General features: G+C 38.1%; 1 protein-coding gene across 1 annotated transcript in view; it reads right to left on the reverse strand.

The window, feature by feature from the left end:
• Window positions 1-791: 791 nt before the first annotated feature.
• The window catches only part of LOC126352916 (structural maintenance of chromosomes protein 3), a 172,834-nt gene continuing 145,792 nt past the window's right edge, over window positions 792-27,833 (reverse strand). The window contains exons 24-26 of the mRNA XM_050002723.1: window positions 14,231-14,413; window positions 4,311-4,451; window positions 792-1,365 (exon numbers count right to left, since the gene is read on the reverse strand). Coding sequence (XP_049858680.1) covers window positions 1,294-1,365; window positions 4,311-4,451; window positions 14,231-14,413 — 396 coding nt within the window. The 3' untranslated portion in view covers window positions 792-1,293. The remainder of the gene's footprint in view (window positions 1,366-4,310; window positions 4,452-14,230; window positions 14,414-27,833) is intronic.

Raw genomic sequence — 27,833 nt, forward strand, 5'->3', positions numbered from 1 at the left:
TTTGTGTACTGTGGCCTACTTATCTGCTGTTATTATCTGCAACAGTTGATGTCATCAAAACACTGTTACCCACAAGTTTTTCTTAAACTGAGTACATCGTGGTAAACAAATATCATTCAGGGATTAGGCCATAGGCCTGTTCAAACTGCTGGCTATGATCTAATGACCTGTGATGAGGGTATCGCCGTTATTGCCAATATACACCTAATGCTTCTTTATTCAAACAGCTCTTCATTTGGCCTCACAGAATACCCTTTAATGCAGTGGAACTTGGAAAGTCCAGTGCTTGCATGACCTCTAAGATGGAGTGTCCTGCACATCAGGCACCTGTCACCGGGCTGTAATCAAAACACTTATGTTGTGTGTCTTGCCCATGACTATTACACTGCTGATATTGTCCCAGTCACATCAGTTTATTGCATTAACCACAATGACAAAAATATCCTCTTCAACGTGACAATTACTGACTCAGTCACCTACCGGATGGCCTGAAATTGGGGAACATAAGAGAAATTCTTGTAGACTGCTTTCTAATGGTAAAACCCAATTTCAAGTGGATCAGCAGTCGACAGAATGGATAAATGAATGAAAAATTAGCACAATACTTAAGTGCTACCCTGAACTCTTCATTTTTAAATGAATTTTGTTCCCTCTTGGTGATTGTAGCTCACACTCTATGGAACTACGCTACCCTTACAGACATACCTGCAGTGTACTACTGTTGTTACAAAGGCTTATTTCCTAATCGAAATAAACAAATTAAATGTATTGCCAACATAAAAATAAGCTCGTAACAAAAGATACAAATAATTTATGAGTGCTCTTTTACAATTACTTATAAAACTATCACCACACAGTTCTGTGGACAGTAAAGAAGCAATTTTCAATTCTTCACTTAAACTGTAGGCTTGGCATTCACTAATGTGTGATTATTAAAAAGCCTGAGGCATATATACATCATGGAATGAGTCAAATACAATTTCTGTCTATATTACAATAAAAATATAAATGTTATAATAAATTAAAATATGAAAATATTGATACATTTCTTAAAATTCAAGTAAGTAATAGTTTTTCCTCAGAGTCTACCACTTTCAGTCAATTTTTACCAATTTGCCTAAGTAAATACTGGCAATAAGTAACTAACGCATAAAAAGTTCACTGTAAAATTTGTTATATACAACACAGTTTTAAAATTCAAAACTGGCAGTTTTCTGTAGCTTTTGAGCGCATCTAAGTACTGCATGTTAAACTTTTATACACTGTACAATATTCCCGCCTTTTTGGATGAAGTTATCCTGTTGTGGTGTCATCTTCCACGAAATCTGCAGCCACCTCTCTTGTAACACATTCCACATGACTCACCTAAAGCAATAAAAGCTTGCATTAACTGTAGTCAATAAAGTAGCATAACAAAATAAAAAAAACATGCAGTATTAACTCTTTATTTAGCAATTTTGCTCTCAAGCAACATCAAAATTGCACTGTTTGCCGGACCACACTTGGGTGGGTGTTAGTGCTTGCAAGCAACATTTTTTAAGCTCTCATGTACAGTGATATTCTGTTGCTTGTATTGAATAGTGTGAATCTTCAGAAAATTTCTTTCAAGATTATGTGAATATCAGTTGCCAGTTTGATTCAATTTTGTGGCACTGCCCCCCCCCCCCCCCCCTCGACAAAATGTGGTCCTATAGTATGGCTCATACTGCAGCATATGGCCGAGGTTTTCAGTGTCAACAGTCACAATGAAGAAGTGGCCGAACCTCAGTAACAGCCTGCATGTTGTTGTGTGTTGCAGTCGGCAGGAAAGAACTAACAGTCAATTTGAACACCTTTTATTGTAATTAAAGAAAAATGCCTTCGTGGCATACACTAAGTTTTAAAATGCCAGAACAACCATCAAAACCCACAACTCTTGTGGTGACAAACCAGATAAGTAAACAAGACAATGGAAGAAAATACTAATCAAAATCTGCTCTTACAAAATACAACGTACTACTACAATGTTACGGTGAGTGAATACAATGCTAGGGCTGGCTAAAATACTGGCCGGAGCTGTTCCTAGAGGTTGGTAAACACTGCCAGTCTAGGCGTATGGAGTGCTACGTGAGTCACATGAGTTCTGATTGGTGGAACACTGTCACATGTTATCTGATTAAGTAGTTCAGTGTTTATTTGGAAAGTCTGTTATTGTTTCTGTCCGTTGGCGATGTTTCTCTCCATGCTCATGAAAGGGGTGTGTAATCCATCTTGCGAGTTGGTTGTGTGGACCCTCTAAATAAGGGGCCAATATGACACGTGTGGCACCAAACGACGGTTGCCTCCCACTAGTTGCACGCAGCTGCTACAGTGAATCCATATTCTGTGACAACAACTCAGCACTAGCCAGTGGCTAGCTGTCACTGTGTCAAAGATGCACTCTGTGTGACTGGCACGATACAATAACGAGCATTTAAACAATGCAGCTCAAGGCCACTGGCCACACTGCCATATCGCATGGTGTCTGGCCATGCCTTAATTCAGAAACGTTCATGGGTATGCACACAGCTCACCAAAATTCTACAGTAAGTGTACTGAGCATACAAAGAAACAATCATTTTTACATATACAGATGTCAAAAAATATACAGTGATCGTTTGCTGATTAACGCATGGCTTAAAAGAATTTCGGAAGCAGCAGTGCTGTGATGGTGGATAAAAAGAACTCCTGCAATGAATCAAGAATTCAATCTTAAGTTGCTATATTCTTCGGCATTTTAGTGTGTGTTGCTAATCCAAAAGAGGAAAGGTAATCTTTCATTCCTACGGGTGTCTTGGAAGCCATCATGTCAATATGAAGAACCAGACAAAAGTAAATGGCCAGTTATTATATCAACAACATGTTCTGAGGAGGTTGGAATATGCGGTATTTGCAAGGTATTTTTCAGACCGAACAATTATGTTATGAAAGAAGGATAAATAATGGGAAGGTACTCTGGTGCGTATGGGGGAAGCCATTCTGGCAGCATTTATATCAACAAATGAGGAGATACAGATAGTTTCAAGATGGATAAGCATTCACAACATTTACTGAAAGCAATTGCTTAAGAAAATTTCATTTCCTCACAAGACCCTGAAAGGGAGATAATGCTTCATTAATATTGAACAGGCAGTTGCTTGTTGTAGGACTGGTATGAAGTGAGCTGTGACACTTATGACCAAATATGAAAATGTTAACTTTGAGAAAAATACCATATTATATGGGGATAGTAGAAATTTCTTTTCCAAAGCCAAATCTTCAATCTCTGTCCTGTGATTTCAGGTTTTATTATCGACCCGTGATGATCACTCATAGCACTCTTTACAGGGTGTAACAAAAAGGTACGGCCAAACTTTCAGGAAACATTCCTCACACAAAAATAAAGAAAAGATGTTATGTGGACATGTGTCCGGAAACGCTTAATTTCCATGTTAGTACTGTACCGTACTTCCTCGATTTACCGCCATGATTTCATACAGGATACTCTCCTGTGCTGCTAGAACATGTGCCTTTACAAGTACAACACAACATGTGGTTCATGCACCATGGAGCTCCTGCACATTTCAGTCTAAGTGTTTGTACGCTTCTCAACAACAGATTCGGTGACCGATGGATTGGTAGAGGCGGACCAATTCCATGGCCTCCACGCTCTCCTGACCTCAACCCTCTTGACTTTCATTTAAGGGGGCATTTGAAAGCTCTTGTCTACGCAACCCCGGTACCAAATGTAGAGACTCTTCGTGCTCGTATTGTGGACGGCTGTGCTACAATACGCCATTCTCCAGGCCTGCATCAGCGCATCAGGGATTCCGTGCGACGGAGGATAGATGCATGTATCCTAGCTAACGGAGGACATTTTGAACATTTCCTGTAACAAAGTGTTTGAAGTCACGCTGGTACGTTCTGTTGCTGTGTGTTTCCATTTCATGATTAATGTGATTTGAAGAGAAGTAATAAAATGAGCTCTAACATGGAAAGTAAGCGTTTCGGGACACATGTCCACATAACATATTTTCTTTCGTTGTGTGTGAGGAAGGTTTCCTGAAAGTTTGGCCATACCTTTTTGTAACACCCTGTATATACTGTACTTATTACACAGACCACTATTTCCATTGGAACTGAATGTCGATTCATTGCTGCTGCAGTCTACCAATACATTCTTTGCCTCATTTAATACCTTTGATTGTTCATTTACATTCTTGGATATACAGAACAAAGATGTATATTGGCTTGCTAGGAAAAAGTACACAGACAACCAAAAAATAACAAACAAATTTATCTTCGTTTTTTACCTTGTTGCGGAATTTAACTCCATAAAATTTATTTGCATGTACCAACAACTCTGGTCTGAATGTCGTGGTAATAAATTGTGCATCTTTGGACAGCTCATGTATCATATTAGCAACAGCCATTCTGTGTTGTGAATCAAGAGCCTGGAATAAAAGCAAATATTCAGTATAGTGTATCGTGTATACCACATAAATGAATTTTGGACTATGCACAAAAGAGAGGAATATAATTTAAATTACAAATTAAATACTGTTAGTTCTTATGCTTAAAGATTTTAACAAGAGGTCCATGAAATAACACGTCATTAAATAACTAAAACCCTCTTATACGAATATCTTGAAAATTGTCATACGATTCAAATTAGCTTCAGCCTTAAATGTCTTATATCATGTACAGCAATTATATTAACAAAAATGGCTCCTCTCACAGAACTTCCAACATGTTTTAACAATTAGTTTGAAGTTGAAAGGACTGTCAATTTCACCAATGTCGTCGTGCAGTTTGGCAATGGTTAACACACAAAACTGCTTGGTCTTTGACCTCTTGACTCCTTGATGCAGCATGTGTCCCAAACCTGTAGAATCATAGCTATACAGATCGTAGGAAATTGTAATATAAACACTTACAGATAAAGAACAAATCATCAGAAATGAGTAGCTTACACTATAACATTTGTGCAGCTAGTCCAGTGGAATTTACGACTTTTTACATTTCATCACTGGTTGTCAAAATGAAAGTGTTACTTGTTAAGTTAGCTATTGACATGCCTTTAATGTATAACACAACATAAAGTGGTGTACAGAAAGCTGAAAGAATATATAGAGAAAAATTCGACAACAGATATCTTCTTTACTGAAATGGACAGAAACAGTGCTATTTGAGCAACGGAGTGTTGTCAATGGGTCTTCACAATCAATTATTTACATGCTACTTCAGGCCCACACTGATACACCAAAACATTATGATTCCTGCCCACTGCAAGCCTGAACACCACCTGCTGGTGCTGGAGGCGTGTGACTCAATAAGAAAAACACCCAAGCAGAGCAGAGATGAATGGGAATTGTTCTACCAATGATAAGGGCTATAAATGGATAAATCCACTGATATAAGTGACTCCAACAAAGGGCAGAATTGTTATGGCCTAGTGCCTGAGATCTAGCACCTGTAACACCACAACCCCTTTTGGGATCCTGTATCCTATTCCAGTCTCATCCCCTCTCCCAAAGAGGGCATATAATATGTAATATTAGGAGTTTACACTAATTTAAACTGCTGCTTTGACTTCGTCTTTTCTGGTTATCTCAGGGTGTACACGCGGACAAGGGAAAAAAATTCCCGGATTTCTCCTGGATTTTCCGGTTAAAAATACATTTTCTTCCGGGTGAAAGCATACCTATTTTCTATTAACTGACAGTATATTGCGTCTCAGAACTGTCTAATTTATCAATCCTTTGAATGGTTATGGTTTTATACAAGGGTGTAGAATTTCCCGGTGCTTTAGAAAACAAAACTCAGGGAAAAAGACACGTTTTGGAAAGATCTTTGATGTACAGCAACATGTACACTGCATATTTTCATATTAGGAAAGTATAAATTTGAATTCCACCAAACACTGCATATTACTTTCCAAAGCACTGAAATTGAGATTGCGATATGCTCTTTTGTAAGCCAGTCATAGTTCATGTCACGTGATCTTGCCAGCTGATGACAGCGGATATTCAGAGCTTACGACACGGATGTTGTCAGCCAATAGCAACATCACTGTTAAGTAGCGCGAACGTACAAACAGGAAAAGTTAATGGTTTAAATTAATGTTCACAGAGTTGCTACAAGAAAAGGAAAGCTTTCACATATAATATTGGTCTCTAAGGTTAACACGCTGCAAGAAAATCCAAGCTTTCACATATAATGTTGGTCTTTTATGCGCATTTTACACTTTAAGATATATCACACAAATGCGTCAGTAAAATTTCAATAACAACTCCTAAATATCTGATCTTCTGGGCTCAAAAGTCATCTAAATGGCTTGTCATCAAAAAGTTGATTTTTAAATCAGAGTCACACGCTCTCTGACTTAAGAAATTCATCGTACATTCTTGCTCATAGTTCAACTTGCGTAAAAGGAAATTTACTTTGAAAGTAACGCTATTCAAGCCATCATTCGCAATATTTTCCTGCAACATGTTAGAAATAGGTTTGTTTAAGCAGTTGCCAGAGAGTGCCGGATAATAAGCGCCATCGTGCTTGCGCAGCTACGATGACGTAGGAGGCCCATATGTTTGTACGTGTTAAAAGATCTTACATTATGTCATAAAAGAAACAAGACATCATAGAGGATACTGCAAGAGCATCAGAATTTCGTGACCCATACTGAAATGAGGATATTTAAAGTGCACATTCGTATGTCCAGATTCCCAGTGCAGTAGGCCTCAACCCGATAATAAGCTTTCCACTGTGGTTTTCGGGATGTAAATTTTCTTGAAGTACCAGTACTGTGGTATCTCATGTTTGGTTCTTTATTATGGCATAATGCCATACATGCTAGAAGATGAAAACATGCACTTGAAATGCAGTGAACAGTTGAAACCAGCCAATATTGTGCAATTAAACACTTCATTTCAAATACACTGACTGCCTCAATGGAAAACATTAATAAAAGAAAATTTCTTTCAAACCGACAAAAATAACTTCACTGTTCTGCAAAGGAATTAATGGTTGACTGTCAGAAAGATGTAAATAAAATCAAATGTGACACTAATCCCATATTTTAGCCGTCTGTAATTATGTGAATGTATTTTAATTCACTTGATAGCTCTTGGCCACAGAAAACTGTTTTCATTTGATGTGCGAGCTGTAAACGAAGAGGAAACAGCAAAACCACTAAATGTGAACACAGGTCATGTGGAGACTACCCGCTTACCCACAACAACTCAGACTGTACTGCACATCAGCCCCGGATCTATGATATTTCCGAACGGTGGACGGTGGAAATTAAAATGTCCTATGGTGCCTCTCCTGCTTCCAGTCAGCCGGTTTGACATTCTGCCCCCCCCCCCCCCCACCTTTTTTTTTTTTTTTTTAAAAAAGGAACTCTTCAGATAATTTGCACTTTTTATTACCTACTAGCTAACAACTTGCTGCTTTGTGTGACATAAAATTAAATATAGGATACACAAAACCACTAAAGGCAGGAAAGACAGCATACATTTCTTCAATCCTTAGCTCCCAGAATTTTTTTCTGTAATCTTGCTACATAGCGTGCTTTCCTTTCTATGAGAGAATCTATTACTTCATCAAAAGTAGTTAAATATTTTGCTACATGAAAAATCGAAATGTAGTTGTCTAATACTAAAAAAGCTGTTAATACAAATAGGACCTAAGATTGGTGTGGTTTCTTGATCTGATTACGTCTATTTTGTCACTGTCTGCTTTATAAAACAAAATAGGCCTCTCTAATACTGCAGCTATTGTAATAAACACCAAATAAATGAGATTGTTTTGGCACAAATTGTCATTTTTATAACACGACAAAATATAATTCACAAAGTACCAATATCAAATGCCTATTACGCCTACTACAAGCATAAAGCTTGACATTAGGAAATAGTTCCACACTTCATTCATATGCTCCAGTTTCTCAAGCATGGGATTTAAAATCAGTACTACGAGATTTTTATACAAATATGGAATCATCATATTCTTTCTTAATTTGTGTGATGTTCCCGTTTCTTCTCCTTCCTCGTTCTAACAGTCTTGTCATCACTAATTCTGTAACTATTCCTGCCAATGTCAGAGCTTATTTGCCGGTTAACTTCACTAACTCTGCCAGAACCATCGGTTTAGTTATCCTGGTATTATTCTCTGGTTAGGCACTGTTACATGTTCGTTCAACGCGTTTTCCGTGCTACTTCAGAATAGAACTTAAAGTGGCTGCTAGCCGGGGACCGTACAGTTGGCCCTTACTAGTCAGCAATCTGGCCAAAAAGTTTGTCAAAATTTCATTTTCTTGGGTACACCGAGAAGATATCACATAATCTTTCTTATCTGTTAGTCGTTTATTTCCCACTCTGGTAGTCTGAATCTATGGATTTCGCTAATAATTAAAACGATGCTCATCATTCGCAAACCCAATCAACCACATATTGAGACAGGACTTGGCGTTCATCCGTTCGGCTTTACTCGGCTCAGCACATATAGCCCGTTTTGTCTGCAGGAAAGTTTGTTTCTAGATGCAACGAGGATTCCCCTGACAGACATCACGTACACTATGCACGCATTCAGAAATCAACTTATGATTCATTCAGAAATCAACTTATGATTCATTCAGAAATCAACTTATGATTCATTCAGAAATCAACTTAGAATGTGTTCAAAAATCGACAGGGATGCGTTTCAAAGTCATATGAATAATTGAAAGACCAACGTGCAGTGGATGCTAGGTGCTTTGCGAAACAAGATTTTTTTCTTCCCAGATCCGGACCTGCTGCGCATGCATGAATCTGCCAGCTTGGGAGCGTCAGTAAAATTTTTCCCGGTAGCATCTAGCTGCTTGCTGCAACTGCTTACACAGCCGACAGCCACATTTCTGTAGCCAGAAGTGGAGGGGGGGGGGGGGGGGGGGGGGGGTGTTTACTACTCAACTGCGCATGCGCATGATCCCACTCGTAACTGTTTAGATGAATCTAACGTAAACAGTTGCGATATCACGCTCATTGGAGAAATTTGTTGTTACAAAGCATTGTATAGTCCTCCTAAAGCCTTGACTCATTTTGCTGTTGGCAGACGCTTGTACGAGCACTGTTTTTTTGTTGCATATGGCGCATTTCCTTTGCAATTTAAGTTTTATTTTCATTTTTTCTCTCATTCATGTTTTATTGATGCAATATTATTCTGCAGTAATACCCTTTGTTAGATTATTGGTTCTTACCAATATTACAAAAAATTAACTGAAAACGAAAACAATGAAAAAGTATTGGTTCTTACCAATATTACAAAAATTTAACTGAAAACTAAAACAATGAAAAATTCCCAGGTTTTTCCTGGTTTTCTCCCGGACAAAAAAATTCCCGGGTTTTTCGCGATTCATATACACCCTGTTGTTGGGTCTCAGCATTATATAGAATGAAGGAAACATGTTGGATTAAAAACTAACGTACCATCACAATTTGCATACAATACAAACTACAGGCACATGGTAGGAATAAAATTGCTATTATAATTATGGAGTAAGTAACGAAAGTTTTGATATTTCTAGTCATTGAGAGACCACTATTTTTATATTTTGTTAAATCACAAATTAACTGTTTCCCAAATAGAAATATGACAATATTATTTTTCAGTCACGATCAATCATGGTCATGTTCTAGTTAGTATTAGTTAATAGAACTGTAATTAAGAGATACAGAAAATGTAAAATTTTACTCATACAAAATTTAATTAATTGAATCTAGGCCTTTCATTCAATAAAACTAATCACTCTGTAAACGATAGGACAATTCTCCTTTTAGTCAATAAAATAATATATGCTCATTAATGAAATACATTGTTGCAATGATAAAATATGTAATTTATAGTCTTAACTGAAACAGATCCTTTTCTATCTTATTATGAAGTTATTCTGTGTAATTTTCTATGTAATTTGGGAAGATGTATGTAAAAACTTTAATTGATAAATGTGCAAATTCAATATGTAAAAATAACAGTAATTGTTTAAAATCATAAAAATAAAGGTGATTTGTACGCAACCATAGGTCAGTCTTGGACTGAATTTTGTTTCAACAGCAGGTAGTCAGACTTTGTACATTCACCCCCAAACAACTAGCATGTGAAATAAAATTCTCTGTGAAGAAGAAGTATTGAAACTTATTTCTACCAATACATGAATCCCAGGGGAAGATGCAGTAACATCAAGATGAACCTACAGCAGCATCCCAGATTACAAACGATACATATTATTTTATTGGTGGAGAATATCTGTAATAAGATGTGGTTTATTAATCTTTATTTTTCTTGTGTTCAGCAATGATACACATCCCAAACTTCAACTACAATTTTTTTTTTTTTTGCCATGTTATATAACATACCTCAGAATCAATTATGCTTGTCGACTATTCATGTCCTACTGTTGTGAGCATCTATGGAAAATGGTTGAAGGATGGTGAAACTGTGACTAGATTGCAAAGTGTTGGACATCCACAGCTCATCACAGAAGGTTGAGGTGACACTTACCTGCTATCTAAAGCAGAGTAGGCAAAGATCTGTGGCATATCATTTTGGAGCACAACATTCAGTGTATACTGTTGAACACTGGACTCTGCAGCAAATGATCCTTACATATTACCAAACTGATTGAATGACATAGTCAATTATGATTGCTATGGGCATGGTATCATCAAGATTGGAACATAGATAAATGGGAATACATCATCTGTATCGATGAACCATGTTTCTTGTTACACAAGGTCGATGGTTGTGAACCAACATGCCATTGTCCTTGCATGTGACTGCCTGAACATGCACTGTGCGACATTTGCGTGGACTTCCACGGGATCTGTCGTAGTAATTTAAGGCGTCTTGACAGCTGTGGACTATCTGAACATTATTGCAGACCACCTACATTCCTTCATGTTTGTTGTATTCCCCAATAGTGATGATACTTTGCTGTAACATAACTGGCAGTGTCACAGTTATCTGACAAGCATAATAGTGGACTCATACTGATGTATTGGCAACTACATTTACCTGATCTGAATGTGGAACACATCTGGGATGCCATTGGGTGCCAACTCTATAACCAAAAACCACTAGCCTTTACTTTATGGCTACTGTGAGACCCCTGCATAGACATCCGATGCCATATAACCTCCACAAACCTATCAAGGACTTGTTGGATGCGTGCCATACAGAACTGCTGTACTGTGTTACAAAGGTGTTCACAAGACCCAAAACGCAAAAGATACAAGTGTTCCTTGATCAGATGGTGTTTCAAAAATTCTGCACTGTCACCTAATCAACAAAATACGAGTGTGGGAAGTATCAGACTAGTCCCCCCCCCCCCCCCCTCCCCCGGACTATATTGAAGAGTTTATAGTAAATACAAAAATACAATCTCTGACAAAGTTCAGTGAATGGTACTGTAACATTAACATCGATGAACTATGAACTACAGTTACCTTACTGGCCTTCGAAATGGTCATCTCCCATAACTATGCACCAGTGAGTACACATCCTGGTAACTCTGCACAAAGTCTTCCTTATGGATGGTGCTCAAAAGCCACATCACATTTTGTTTGATATCAGGAATATCGTTAAATCCCTTTCCTTTCAAAGCGAGTTTGAGTCGAAGGAATAGGAAGAAGTCTGGAGTATTGTGAGCCGGTGAGTATGGTGGACGTTCAAGTTGCACCACGCCCTTTTTTGCCAGGAACTATTTTGATGATACTGGCTGTGTGCAGGCGAGCGTTGTTGTGAACAAAAAATCAGGAACCTAGTTGTGCATACTAGGGTCGTACTGTGCGTAGACACTGCATGAAATGGGCCAAAATTTCAACGTATCATGTAGCTTTCAATGTCGTTCCCTCAGGGTAGAAATTACCTGCGATAATGCCTTGAATATCGAAAAAGGTGATTAGCATCGTTTTGAAGTATGATTTTCTGGCTCTGACCTTTTTACAATGAGGTAATGTTGGAGAATGCCATACCATGCTTTGCCGTTACATTTCAGGGTTGTACCGTAGACACCAGGTTTCATCTTCAGTGACAATATGGTTCAAGGAATTGGGTTTCGCATCCACAATTTTCACAAAATCCTGTGAAGCCTCTAAATTTGCCTGCTTCTGCTCATCAGTCAAGTGATGTGGCACAAGATGACAATATGTTTCCCTCTTCCCTAACTCCTGGGCAAGGATATGTTGCATGCACTCATGGTTCACCTGCAGTTCATCCACTATCATGTGCACAGTTAATCGAGAGTCATTAGAGATTAATGTCCTCACTTTTTCAATGTTTTTGTCACTGACGGCAGTCGGCGGTTGCCTGCTACAGGGACTGTCAGAACCACTTCCCCAGCCTCCTCAAAAATGTGCGAACCACTCGTATGCACACTTCATGGACAGTGCTTGATCCCCATAAGCACGTACCAGTATGGTATGTGTTTATATCGGTGTCTTGTCAAGCTTAAAACAAAACTTTAAATTGATCCTTTGCTCGTTCATTGTCCTGTTCTCAGTTTAGAAACAACGCACTAAACAAGCACTTCGGCCAAAAGGTCTAACACGGGACATATACGACGCCCAACTGAACTATGTTGGGGGCAGGTTGTCAACACCAGCCACAGGTGCAGTGTTGTGAGTTTCCAGTAGTGCCAGATCAACTTGTCAGAGTTGTAGATCATAGCAAGTTATTCTTAAAGGACAGAAATCCTTAGATGCAAAAGTAGATTCGACCATACCTCTAGGGAGTGTTATTGCATCAGTATCGTTTACAATACGTAATAATGACCTAATGGATAACTGTTTGCAGATGCTACTATTGCATGCAGTGAAGCCACAATGCCAGCATATTAGTTTCATTAATCAGCAAACAAAGTGAACATGACTGTTGTCTGTTGATATTAAAGGTTATGCGGGCCTTTGTTCTTCTATAAAGACACATGCAGTGTCCTATATATGTTTGCTCAAGGAGCTATGTTTCTGCAGACTTTCTCCAAAACCCACAAAAAGTTTTTACTATTGCATAGTTCTCAAAGCAGTTTCTCAGAGCTGATGAGCAGTTTGCACCTGCTCAGTTCAGAGGCTGTTATTTGAGTAATATCATATGAAGCTGAATGTGACCAATAGCACTCAGTGAAAAAGCATATTTGATCTTGTTTTGAACACTCCTATTGCTAGTTCTCACTCAGTAGACATCCAGCGGTGGTAGCACGTGATCTGTGTCTCTGCTACTTTGCTTTCTATTATGTGTTAAACTGTGTCCTGCGATAGAAAATTCCATCAACTTTGAGTTGTGTTCTGCAATTAGGTTTTTGCTGACAAAAACCTGCAAACCAATTGAAATTTATTGCAACCTTTTTGATGTGCATAGAAAGGAATAATGATTGAAAGCGCGTGATGTAATGGTGCATTGATTTTAAAAATGGCCATACCAATGTTCGCGGTGATGACTGCATTGGTACGCATAGCCTTGTGACTGACGAACTGGTGATGTCTCTAAGGGAGTGAGTCTTGTTGATTTCCTTAAATGTGGCATGACAGCTAACACAGAAAGGTACCGTCAAACACTGTCGAAATTAAGGCACTCAATACAAAACAAGTGTTCGGGAAACTTATTGCAAAAGTTTTGTTTTTTCGCAACAACGTACTCATGGCCAATTGTACCAAAGAGACCCTAAAGGGGTTTTGGATGGGAGGTGTTTGATCATTCACCATGCAGCCCAGATTTGGTGCCGAGCGACTACCAACTTTTCACAGTAATGGAGACATGGTTCGCTACCCTATGCTTTGATACTGATACCAAACTGCATGCTTGCATACACCAATGGTAACAACTGCAGGTGGCAGGTTTCTACAGAGACAGTATTTAAAAATTTGTGCCACGGTGTGATAAGTGCCTCAATTTGAAGAGAGATCATGTAGAAAAATAGCTTAAGAACATATCTCTAAAACGTATATAATAAAACTGGATTTTTTCCACATATTGTTAATTTTTTTTATTTCAAAATGTCTGTTACTTTCAGGATAGCCCTCATATTACAGTACTCTTTTATACCATATCATTTTGGCAGTTCAGCTGTTTCTGAAACTGAAAGTGGGTTTTGCAGAGTGCCAATAACAACTGAAGGTCTTACATATGTGTCTACTTAGAGCTGCCATCTGCATATAACTATTTGAGCCCTCTAACAAAGGAAAGTACTGTTATGACTCACCTGATCAATTTCATCAAACAAGTAGAATGGTGCAGGGTCACATTTCTGAATTGCAAAGATAAGGCCAAGGGCAACTAGTGACTTCTGTCCACCGGAGAGTTGATTCATTTCACGCATTTCAGCATGACGACCTGTGAAGGACACTCTGATGCCCACTCCAGTAAACTTGTCCGATTCCCCTTCCTAAAAACATGGAAAAAAAATAAATGAGAAAGCTATGAACGAACTTAGAGACAATTAAGTTATATAAATAGAACGAATAATTAAACTGATTTGAAAATGTTTTTCCTATCAACAAATGAAATTATTCATGTGGTTTCACAGAAACTGTAAGTAAAGTAAAACATAAAAATTTAGGTCTGGTAAATATGGAACTGACAGAAAGTTGTCCGTTAAGAGTTATGAGGCAATACATAGTTAAGACCAAAATTAAGAAACACTGTAACGTGCAAATGAGGAGGTAAAGATAAAGATATGTCCAGGCAAAAGATAAGCTCAGTAGATAAAACAGATTAAGAAAATGAGAAGAAACAAGAAAGGAAGATTGCTGGAGTAAAAAATTAAACAGCTTATAGAGATTCATAAAATTATACAACCATATCGTAGTTTTGCAGACTTAAGCTAAAATACACTTTATTTCTGGGCAACAGTTACAGAAGGTGTTCTGGTAGTATTTTTATAGTCATCCTCTTAAGTATACAGCAACGACACACCACACATTCATATGAATATTATTATGCCTACCTAACCTTCTGAAAACCTACTGATTTTAATTAGTGTTCTCAGGAGCTTGTCAAGCCATCTCTAAGTGAAACAATATATCTCGTTCCCTCCACACACACCTTTTTGGTCTAGTCAGCTCTATTCATGTATTTCTATATGGCAGTTGGTAAGTAAACCTTCCTTTGCTTTCTCATGACACTGTTAATATTAATTTAAAGCTTCAATTTAGAATTGTATTAAACAACTAGAGCCAACAATTTCAGTTCTATTAAAATGGAATCTCACCTTGAAAGGTAATCTTCAGTGTGTGCATGTGTCCTAATGCTCAAGTCAATAATTAATCCACATAATTTTCCCCCGTTCTCTACTTATCTTTTATGAGGATAGACTGATAATTTTACTACATTTCTGTGAAATGGTTAATTTTTTTTTTTTTTTTTTTTTTTTTTTTTTTTTTTTTTTTTAAATGGACCGCTATTAACAAGTTTTACTGACACTTTCAATATTACAAAAAGGAAAGTTGCTACTCACCATGTATCGGAGATGCTGACTCGCAGATAGGCACAACAAAAATACTGTCACAAATAAGCTTTGGGCCACTGAAAATAGATGACACACGCACACATGTGTGCCCGCACTAACCCCCCCCCCCCCCTCGCAACACACGCATGCGTGCATGTGCACACACAAATGCAACTCACACACACTTATGTATCTCATCTATTTTTGAGAAAAGCCTCATTTGGCGACAGCTTATTTGTGACAGTCTTTTTGTTGTGCCTGTATGCAATTCAGCAACTCCGCTATACGGTGAGTAGCAACTTTCCTTTCCCTAATGTTGTTGCATTCCATCTAGAGTTTTACTTTTTAAAATACAAGGTGATGTATAAGCACTTAAAATTTGGCACAATTTGGATGCCTAATTAAGATTTGTTCCGAATAATTTATTAAGTAAAAAAATGGTATTTACAAAGAGGCCAATTACATTAGGATTCATAAGACTGTTGAGATGACAGGTATACGATACTATGATGAAGAAGCTGAGTACACAATAATTACTGAGTTTATTGACTGCAGAGAAAACATGCTACAAGAAGAATGTTCTATATCTTATTTACTAAATTTACACTTTGAACTGAAGGACATTTGCGATCATTATGTGACTGCAGATGGAACCTATTTCCACACTTACATCCCACAGACAAAACCCATAGCGATTTCACAAAGTGAAAATACAATGAATGAAGTGATAACAGTTTTGTCACTTGAAAGGGCAATGGCAACTCTTTCTTTGGACTAACTGGGTATGATCAAAGAGGAAGGAGAATTAGAGTTTTATGTACAGCTTACAATAATATCATTAGAGAGGGGCTACAATCTCAGAAGAGGAAAAGTGGGAAAGGAAATAGACAGTGTCCTCCTTTAAAGGTAATCTCAGTACACACTTTCAACAGTTTAAAGGAAGCAGAGAAAATCTAAACCAGAACAGGTGCACTGGCATTTGAATCCCAGTTCTTCTTAATACTAATCCAGTGTCTCAGCCATTCTACCATCTCTCTCAGTCATCAAACTATTTAAAAAAAGGTTTAAACAGTCACCAGCCCATATTACTATCATTTTTGTACCTTATTTATAATGAACCAAGCAATCAAGAATAACCAACGGAAAGGTACTCCAGCACAAATGCTAGCCTGTTGTTCTTGTAGCTCAAATGTTTCCATTTATTGACACTTACTGTTAAATTACTTTTTGCTCTCTACCCATGAGCTTTAATTATGATACAGATAGGACACAACGAAGTGCACAGCAACAGTCAATAAATATTACAAAACAAACAAGACTGCAACTATCCTATTATCAAATCTTGCTCCCAATATCACAATTGACTGTCACACTGGAGGGATCTTAGAAGACTATGAACTCCAATGAGATAAAGGTTGTCTCTTTTTTCCTAGAATTAACACCATAGGAACAATACTGAGAACACACACTTGCAGTATGTGGTGTGAGAGGTTCGAAGTTATACAACTGTGGCATTTGGAGTGAGTCCTTAAGAGTAAAAAGAATTTTTTTCTATGCAAACAAAACATACATTCATACATTCAGTTGTCATATTCCGTACAGCCAACTGAAAAGGAGAATCGTCAGATCTTTTTACAAGTCAAGCCATGCTTTAATAAAACAGAAGTAAATCATTGAAACTTAAATATATACATTAGATTAACAATATCTCTTCACTATATTAATCATTATGCTGCTTACTACAATTTGTGCTTAAGTCAGCTCAAATGAACCTTGTAACCTTGTAGATTAGAACCAAAGCTGCTCCTTCTTAAGTAATATTGAATAGGTGCTTTTCATATCAGATTGGTTACTTCTTTGTAGCATCTTTGGTTGACGAGTTGAGCACATTTTCAGTAAAGGTAAGTGTCTAATTGAATAATAACAATTAATTAAGGCAATATTGCATCATAATTAAGTAAATCAATACCTACTGTAAGCTATCAATTAAAGGTTTAAAATTGTTTTGCATATATTCTGAAAAAGGAAAACATTTCTCAGGCACAAATTTTGGACTACAATTTGTTTATGTTGTGATATACTGTAAGTTACATAATTATTTAAATAACATGAAGTTTGCGTTGTTATACACTATGCTACCCATTTGATTCTCTAGTAAGTAGCCAAAGTGAAAAGTTCCAAAATAAATGAAAATTTTATACAGTGTACTTTTTGTTTCATCACATAAACAATACAGGTTATATCATTTTTGTTTCTCCAGAAGTTTTGAATTAGTACCCAAATGTTAGGCCTAAACATCCTAAGAAATGTAATATATAAACCGAGTAGTCTATGAAGTTATTCTTGTTTTAAATTAGACTAAAGCTAAAATTTGTTTGCCATGAGTGACAAGTGTACGACTTGCCGTAGGATTGTTAGTTTCAGGGTGTGGTGTGAGGGTTTTTGCAGTTCCTTCCATGTGTGTGACTGTAGAGGCGTAGGAATTGGGGAAATAAACAAGGCTCATTGGTTGTATAGGATTTGCTGTAGAGATAGGAAGAGAAGATTGCTGCCCTTCAGGCAGAACTAGATAAAGCAAAACAAGATCTGGAAAGGTTAAGGGGGGGGGAAGATAAAATAGAGGTGGGAAGTGACAACAGGTTATAGAAGAAATAGAAGTATGATGTTCTCAGGCAGTGTAGTTTTGAATGTCGAAAACAGGTTTGATCTGTTTTCACAGTTGGAAACTGATGAGCCACAAATAGTTGTTGGAGTAGACAGGACACAACAAACTTTGAAAAAGTGTTTCAAAAGTAAGAAGCTAGAAAAATTTTTGAAGGAGAAGAAAATTTTGTTGTTAGGTAGTTCACATGGTAGAGGTGTTGGCCAACTGTTGCAGGACAAACTAGGGTCAGGTGATAGAGGATGTAGGTTCACTCTGCAAAGGCTTCACAAAGGAAGACACCGTGGTAATAGTGGATGGGGCGGGCAACAGAATAGATAGGAACCCTAATTATTCAATTGAGAGAGTCATGGTAAAGATAGCTTCAGCAACGAGACATACTAGTGTTGGGCTTGCGTCTGTTCTGAGGTGGCATGACAGGCCTCAATTAAACTCTTCTGTTAGGAGAGTAAATTTAGAGGTGGAAATGCTGCTTGGATCAGATATGGGGTCTCATACCAGTGTGGTTCCTGTTGACTCTAACAACATGTGGGACTATACTAGGCATGGCCTTCACCTCAACAGAAAAGGGAAGGGAAAACGGTCTGGGCAATAGCAAATAACTTAAGGGGGACACTGTCACAAGTGGTAAAGTACCAGGGGTCACATGTGACAGATCAGCAGTTTTTTTTAGGGTAGGGAGGGCAGAAACAAAAGATGTTCAGAGAAATGCTGAAAATGACCTTCGCATTGATAAAACAGGTAGACAGAAAGCACATTTTAATGTACACAATTCATGCAGGCAGCCTCTGATTGAAACTACAGATACTAAAAAATTGGCAGGAAAATTAGGTTCATCCAGTTGTAAATCAGCCAGTGCACAAAATCAGTTATCGTTATTGCATCAGAATATTCCAGGACTAAGGGGTAAACTTCATGAGTTGCTTATTTCTGCTGAAGAATTAGAGTTGAGCAAATGAGTTGATATAATCTGCCTCTGAACATCATGTGAACACTGGTATAGCTATGTTACATGTTTGTAGACAAATCTATTGTAAAAGTGATATCACAAAACCAATAGTAAATGGGCTATCTGATCATGACATCCAGCATTTTGTGTTAAATGTTGAAACTTGTCAGGATTTAAAAAATCTATTAAATATGAGTACAGGAGGGTAATAAGTAAGTAAAAAAATTGAAAAATTCAAAAAATTGAGAAATTCTGGGAATTGTTCACAGACATGAACTCGATAGATGTTTATAATACTTCTGACACAAATGGAAAATACAAAGCATTCATTAATAAAGTTACCTCCATTTTTCAAAATTGTTTTCCCCTAAGGGTGACTCAAATCACAAACAAGTCATAAAATGAACTGTGGATTACACAAGGAATAAAGACATCATGTGGGACAAAAAGGAGACTTTATTTACTATCTAGGAACAGCTATGATGTTGGAATTGTAATGCATTACAAAGAATACAGCAACATACTGAAGCAAGTAATCCAGAAATTGAAGTAGCTTTATTATGAGAAAAAGATAATTACATCAGGCAACAAAGTAAAAACTGTATGGGATATAGTGAAGATAGCGACAGGTGGGGCCAAAAAGGAAGAGGAACAGATGGCTATAAAAATAAATGAGACTTTGGTAACAAGTGCATGCAGTGTTGCAAACCTCTTAAACAAGTACTTCATTTCTGTTACTGTCAGCTTAGGGTTATCAGGTTCCGTGAACAGTGCAATGGAGTATCTGAGGCCAGTCTATCAAAATAACTTCAGTAAAATGGAAATGACACTCATGTCTCCCACAGAAGTAGCATCCATCATAAAATCCTTAAAATCTAAGTATTCCAGAGGGTAGGATAACATATCAATGAAGTTAATCAAAGAGTGCTCATGCAAGTTGAGTTATATCTTAAGAACTTTGTGTAATCAATCTCTTATCAGCAGAACATTTCCAGAACGGCTAAAATAAGCTGAAGTTAAGCCTCTTTACAAGAAGGGGGATAGAGAGATACCATCACACTATCAACCAATTTCACTTTTGCCGGCTTTCCCAAAAATATTTGAAAAGGTTGTGTTCAAGCATCTCCTTAAGCATCTGATTCCAAATAATATATTGTCCAAGTCACAGTTTGGATTTCTTAAGGGTTCTGATACAGAGAAAGCTATTTACACTTACAGTGAGAATGTGCCTAATTCATTAGATAACACATTAAAGGCTACTGGCATTTTCTGTGACCTGTCAAAAGCCTTTGACTATGTGAACCACAGCATTCTCTTAAGTAAATTAGAATATTATGGTGTCACTGGCAATGCTATGAAATGGTTTGGGTCTTATCTATCTAACAGGAAACAAAGAGAGTCATTGTGATATACCTTTGCAGTAAGCAGTCAGTCTTCATCTGACTGGGAATTAATTACATGTGGTGTTCCTCAAGGTTACATCTTGTGCCCATTGCTTTTTCTTGTGTACATTAATGACCTCTCATTTGTTACATTGCCAGATGATAAGTTTATTTTGTTTGCAGATGATACAAACATTGCAATAAGTAGCAAGTCAGGTACAGATTTAGAAATAGCTGCTAATCAAATTTTCACTGACATTAATAAAAGGTTTGAAGCTAATTCACTGTCATTAAACTTTGAGAAGAGACACTATTTGCAGTTCAGAACCTGTAAGAGATTTCCTTCCAGCATGTGTATAACATATGAAGACGTGCATATCGAAGAGGTTGACAATGTTAAATTTCTGGGATTACAACTCGGTAATAAATTTAGTTGGGAAGGGCATACCACAGAACTGTTTAAGTGCCTAAACAAGTCTGTATTTGCAGTAAGAATGATGTCAGACTTAGTAGATATAAATATTAAAACACTTGCATACTTTCATTCTATTATGGCATATGGGATCATATTCTGGGGCAACTCATCAAACCAAGCAAAAGTTTCTAGAGCGCAAAAGCGTGTGGTAAGAATCATTTGCGGTGTAAATTCAATAACTTCATGTAGAAACCTGTTGAAGGAACTTTGTATTCTAACTACTGCTTCTCAGTATATTTATTCCTTAATGAAATTTGTTGCAAATAATACATCTGTATTTCCAACCAATAGCTCAATACATAGTATCAATATTAGGAATAAGAACAATCTACATGAAGACATAAAATCACTTACCTTTATCCAAAAAGGGATCCAATATTTAGGAACACACATTTTCAATAAATTGCCAGCAATCATTTAAAACTTGTTAAAAAACTTGGTTCCAGATAAAGCACAGTTTAAACAGAGTTTGAAAGACTTTTTGATAAGCAACTCCTTCTACTATCTACTATATATATATATGAATGGAAAAACTAGTAGAAGCTGACCTTGGGGGAGATCAGTTTGGATTCCGTAGAAATTATGGAACATGTGGGACAATACTGACCCTACAACTTCTCTTACAAGGGAACCTCCCCATCACACCCCCCTCAGATTTAGTTATAAGCTGGCACAGTGGATAGATCTTGAAAAACTGAACACAGATCAATCGAGAAAACAGGAAGAAGTAGTGTGGAACTATGAAAAAGTAAGCAAAATATACAAACTGAGTAGTCCATGTGCATCATATGCAACATTCAGGATATTTTGAGCTCAGGAGTGCTGTGGTCCCGTGGTTAGTGTGAGCAGCTGCGGAACAAGAGGTCCTTGGTTCAAATTTTCCCTCGAGTGAAAAAGTTTAATTTTTTATTTTCAGGCGATTATCAAAGTTCAGGCACACACACACAATCAACTTCACTCTCCAAAATTCCAGGACATGTTCAGATTTGCTTGAACATATGCAGGATTTGACGGTCTACACATGGAAAAATTTGAAAACGTTAAAACGGAAAACTGTGCGACTGTGAAACTGTGGCTTTCATTTGTTGCAGTTTATGTGACAAACTCTTATGTTTTCATCACTTTTTTTGGGAGTGTTTATCACATCTGCAAGTAAACCTAAATTGGTCAAGGTACAAGAATATTTTTACCCATTCGCCAAGTGTACAAGTTAGGTGGGTCGACATCATATTCCGGTCACGTGACGCACATGCCGTCACCAGTGTTGTATAGAATATATCAGACGTGTTTTCCTGTGGAGGAATCGGTTGACCTATGACCTTGCGATCAAATGTTTTCGGTTCCCATTGGAAAGCCTGATGTCCTTTCATCTACTAATCGCACGGTTTTGTGGTGCGGACACAAAACACAGACACTAAACTTATTACAGTGAACAGAGACGTCAATGAACAAACGGACAGATCATAACTTTGCAAAAATAAAGAAAGTAAACTTTTCACTCGAGGGAAGACTTCAACCAAGGACCTCTCGTTCCGCAGCTGCTCACGCTAACCATGGGACCACGGCGCTAATGAGCTCACACCGTCATTGATGTTGCTGTCTTGCGCATGGACTACTCAGTTTGTATATTTTGCTATTTTTTTCATAGTTCCACACAACCTCTTCCTGTTTTCTCGACTGATCTGTGTTCAGTTTTTCAAGGCCTATCCACTGTGCCAACTTATAACTAAACCTGAGGGGGGTGCGATGGGGAGGATCCCTTGTTAGAAGAGGGATTAAGGAAAGGCAAACCTACGTTTCTAACATTTGAAGACTTAGAGAAAGCTTTTGACAATGTTGACTGGAATACTCTCTTTCAAATTCTAAAGGTGGCAGGGGTAAAATACAGGGAGTGAAAGGCTATTTACAATTTGTACAGAAACCAGATGGCAGTTATAAGAGTCGAGGGACATGAAAGGGAAGCAGTGGTTGGGAAGGGAGTGAGACAGGGTTGTAGCCTCTCCCCAATGTTATTCAATCTGTATATTGAGCAAGCAATGAAGGAAACAAAAGAAAAATTCGGAGTAGGTATTAAAATCCATGGAGAAGAAATAAAAACTTCGAGGTTCGCCGATGACATTGTAATTCTGTCAGAGACAGCAAAGGACTTGGAAGAGAAGTTGAACGGAATGGACAGTGTCTTGAAAGGAGGGTATAAGATGAACATCAACAAAAGCAAAATGAGGATAATGGAATGAAGTCAAATTAAGTCGGTTGATAGTGAGGGAACTAGATTAAGAAATGAGACACTTAAAGTAGTAAATGAGTTTTGCTATTTGGGGAGCAAAATAGCTGATGATGGTTGAAGTAGAGAGGATATAAAATGTAGACTGGCAATGGCAGGGAAAGCCTTTCTGAAGAAGAGAAATTTGTTAACATCGAGTATAGATTTAGGTGTCAGGAAGTCCTTCCTGAAAGTATTTGTATGGAGTGTAGCCTTGTATGGAAGTGAAACATGGACGATAAATAGTTTGGACAAGAAGAGAACTGAAGCTTTTGAAATGTGGTGCTACAGAAGAATGCTGAAGATTAGATGGGTAGATCACATAACTAGTGAGGAGGTATTGAATAGAATTGGGGAGAAGAGAAGTTTACGGCACAACTTGACAAGAAGAAGGGACCGGTTGGTAGGACATGTTCTGAGGTATCAAGTGACCACAAATTTAGCATTGGAGGGCAGTGTGGAGGGTAAAAATCATAGAGGGAGACCAAGAGATGAATACACTAAGCAGATTCAGAAGGATGTAGGTTGCAGTAAGTACAGAGAGATGAAGAAGCTTGCACAGGATAGAGTAGCATGGAGAGCTACATCAAACCAGTCTCAGGACTGAAGACCACAACAACAACAACATCTTAATAGAGTTTTAAGCCAGCTTCAGTAAAAATATCTGATAGATTTCAGTTTTGACAGCACTTGGTCACAACAGTCAAGATTAGGTATTTTGTGTATGATAAATTTATTAATAGTGCATATGTGTTTCATTCGGACAACGTGTTAATTCTGCAAATATCAGCTGTTCCAGTTTACCGCATTGTATTCACCTATTTTGACAATCTCTTGACAAATGATTTGGGTATTCAAATGTTCCACATCCACGAGAATCATCTCATTCTTCCGTTCTATGGAACGAAAACTGAATCTAATCTAATCTTGCAATTTACTTGATTAGACTGGAAAAAAAGAAAATAGTTTACAACATCTGTAAACAAAGAGGCTTGTTTACAGTACCCTACTACTTGTCATGCAGCTCCGCACTGAACATTTCAACTTATGATGTACCTTTAGTATTTCTTGCTTTTATGTTTTTGTTTTCTTCAAAGGCATAGAGAAAATGTTAAGCGGTAGCCCAGCATAGAGCCTGTGCCTACCTCTGTGTTAATGAATGAAGGTAGACACACATTATTTTACAGCATAAACGGCGGTAGCTAGTTTGGTTATGAGAATAAGTAAAAAGTCTGTAGTTTTTATGCACGTAGAAGGAAGAATATAGTATTATTTCACCAGTAAAAAATTGTTTGAATCATCATCCCAAATAGTGTTGCAATATATAAAAACCCAAGAAGCTCACCTGCATACTTCGGAGTTATTACGAAGACCCGATTACAAAAGTAGCGACAAACACGGTCAAGATTTTGTGGGTGTATACGGCAATTGGACATAGTATTATTAATTGGTAAGCATAAGTCTACAACAAGAGAAAGACTATTTCATTTATGTGGAATTAATATGAAAAGATTCTTTACCCATTTAAAGGCATGGGTCAGCTTATTGAGCTTGTAAGACAGGCAAAAAAATTGATGTCAATAAACTATTACTGTTTTTATATTATAATATAAACTTTCCATGTAGCCAACAGAAATCACGGACTCTAAATATTCACATAATTTGTAGAATGAGTGGTCAGTAAGGTACATTTTTAATCTTGTTTTCAACTGGTAAGTAATCTCAATTTCTCACTTTAGGTGCGGGCGTACTGAATACCTTTGCACCAAAACACACAATTCCACTGTAACCCTCAAAAAAAATAATTTTTGTCTTGTACTGTGATTATGCAAATCACTATTCAGTTGAAACTGATTTTTACTATGAAAATCAAAAGTCATTAAAGGGTAAATGTATTGGGAAGTGAGTGTAAGGCTTTTCAGATGCTTAAAGGGACTTTATACAATATGCTTAGAGCTTGCTTCTACTGAATAAATGCTTTCTTCACTTTTAAGTGGATAACCCCAGAAAATAATTCCATTAAGACAACTTGGAACAGAAATATGCAAAATAGAAAATAATTCTATTAGCGTGAAATGTAAATAAGCAAAATAAGCCAACACCCCGGTCATTTATCTTTTGGTCAGCACAGTAAGAGGTACTTCTAAGGGCAAAACATACTGAGTCGGAGTTCTTGATTAAGTTTCAAGTGACCTCAACACGCTGGTCATTCCACATCTATCCAATGGCAAGGTTGTGAACAACCAACATTGTGAAGACCGTGCTCTCCAGCAGTCGGAACACCTCGATCTGCCGCAGTGCAAAACATTAGTGTGTGTGTGCGGTTCCCGGACTCATGTTACATAACAATAAGAAGCGCGACTACACTAGTCACATCAGTTGTGGTTCTTGTTGTTGAGCTGACAACTAAAATGTCATTGTCTTGAAGTAAAGTGTACCATTTATTAAGTACCCACAAAATGGTGACGTCGATGTATCATGGAACCGTTACAACAGCAACAAGCAAAAATGGAGCAATTGCAGCAACAGTTACAGCACCAGCAATAATAGATACAAAAGCAACAGCAGCTACTGTGTGATCAGCAGCTGAAGCACATGGAAGAGATGGCTATGTTGCCAACAGTGACATGAGAAGCAGCTATGAACATGGGTGGAAGCAGAGGGACCAAGGGACCACCTACCGTGCTACGACAACAGTTGCGCGGTTAGGAAACTATGTCCAGGTACCATGCGCCCCCCCCCCCCCCCCCAACACTGTCAGTGGCCAGTACCTGTTCTACCTGCACCCTGAGTGCAGACAAGCTTGTACCTGCCTCCAGCCACAAGCCTGCTGCCACTCCCAGGGACTGTTTCCAGCAGTGCAAGTGAACCACGTGGCATTCAAAGACGCACCAGCCCTCTGGATGGATTGACCATCATTTTAGTTCACGTACATCAGAAGCTGTCACAGGTCCTACGTCACCTCCACACCTTGGCCGGACCAGACACCCCAGACCCACTACTACAATCCACATGGATGTCTCTCTTGCCAGAGGTGCATTGCATCCTGCTCTCACTAACAAAAAATGAACTTGAGCTATGTGGTTTAGATCATGGACACACTAACTGAGGCTGCGGCTCTGCAAGTGTGTACTACAATATCTGCCACAGACAGACTTGACGACATCACCTGGTTTCTTGATGAGTTGACTTGGTGGGTCGTATCCCTTAGTGTTTACAAACAATGAAACCGCATGCCCTTACACAGACAATGTAGCCTTCGCTGGACCAGAACTAGTGTTTTTACCACCATTGTTTCAGCAACAGGGCAAGTGGATGCAGATCGCCATGTTCTTGGGTGGGAAATGTGAACAGCAGCTTCCCATGCCCAGTGGGCAAGTCTGCCACGACTGGCACGTGGGCAACTATTGCGACGTTTGCGGATAACAGACAGGACCACTAGGGTGCAACTTCTTGTGAATCCTGGCTTGGACAAATGTGTAGCTCCAAAGCACCTGATAAGGCAACTGTGACCGTGGGCAAATTACGACTTGTCAGCTGCAAATGGTTCACTCACAGCTACATATGAATTTGTGACTTTGCCATTGGTTTACGAAAGACATTCAAGTGGTGTTTTACAGTCAGAGACCTGACCTGTGCTATAATTGGGCTGGATTTCCAGTCCTTCTATGACCTAATCCTGGATGTAAGGAATACTTCCATTCCAGATAGGGTCATGTGCTTGCCACCCACACAGTGCAGCTACCTGTCAGTACACTTATTTGACATGCCACTGCCACAGGCATGCTTGCTAAATGAGTTCCCCTCAGTCATGTAACCTGCTGGAGTGCAGTCATTGCCTTACCACTCAACAGAGAATCACATCAGGACCATGTCAAGTTCTCCTGCTTTCTCAAGCCCAGATGGTTGGCCCTCCCCATAAACTACGCATCACAAAAGCAATAATCCAAGCAGGCTCAGCACTGTCATCAAAAAGCAACTGGGCCTCTTCCCTACACCTGGTATAAAAAAAACCATTTATATGTTCCCATGTGGTGTGGCCTATTAGATGGTACAAGTGTACGGGCAGTGTGCAAGACTTGCCCCTTCTTGTCTGTATGATAATTTCTCAATGTTGTCACTGGACGTAATTTGTATATCAGAGTAGCATCACCCCAGTCTGGAAATATTTACAAAGTGACATAGTAATGAAATATAATACTTGGTGACTCTAAAAGATTACAGATTTGTCTGTGATTTCTATGAAATAATAAATGAGGAAGGCAATTATGGTAACAGTAATAAATTAACAACTTAACAACTATTCATACATAGTATACAATAGAAATATAAAGTAGCTGATCTGCTGCCTGGGTGTACATAATACACCTTGGTCTACTTGAAAATGGACAAATCCACATGAAAAACAGTTCTTCAACATCAGTTTTCAACCTTCAGCATTGACATTGAGTCGAGCTACTATCCCTGATTACGAAATTAATTTTGGGCAGAGTTCCAAAAAATTAAAATCAGTAGGTGAATACTGGTGATTTTTTGTAGTATTTAACCATTTAAAACTTATCAAGACAGCAGCGAACAGTGGACGGGCTAAGTTTTCCTTTATTTGTCTATTTAATTTAATACCTTG

Source organism: Schistocerca gregaria, chromosome 1 (genome assembly GCF_023897955.1).
Source record: "Schistocerca gregaria isolate iqSchGreg1 chromosome 1, iqSchGreg1.2, whole genome shotgun sequence".
In the NCBI taxonomy this organism is placed as follows: domain Eukaryota; kingdom Metazoa; phylum Arthropoda; class Insecta; order Orthoptera; family Acrididae; genus Schistocerca; species Schistocerca gregaria.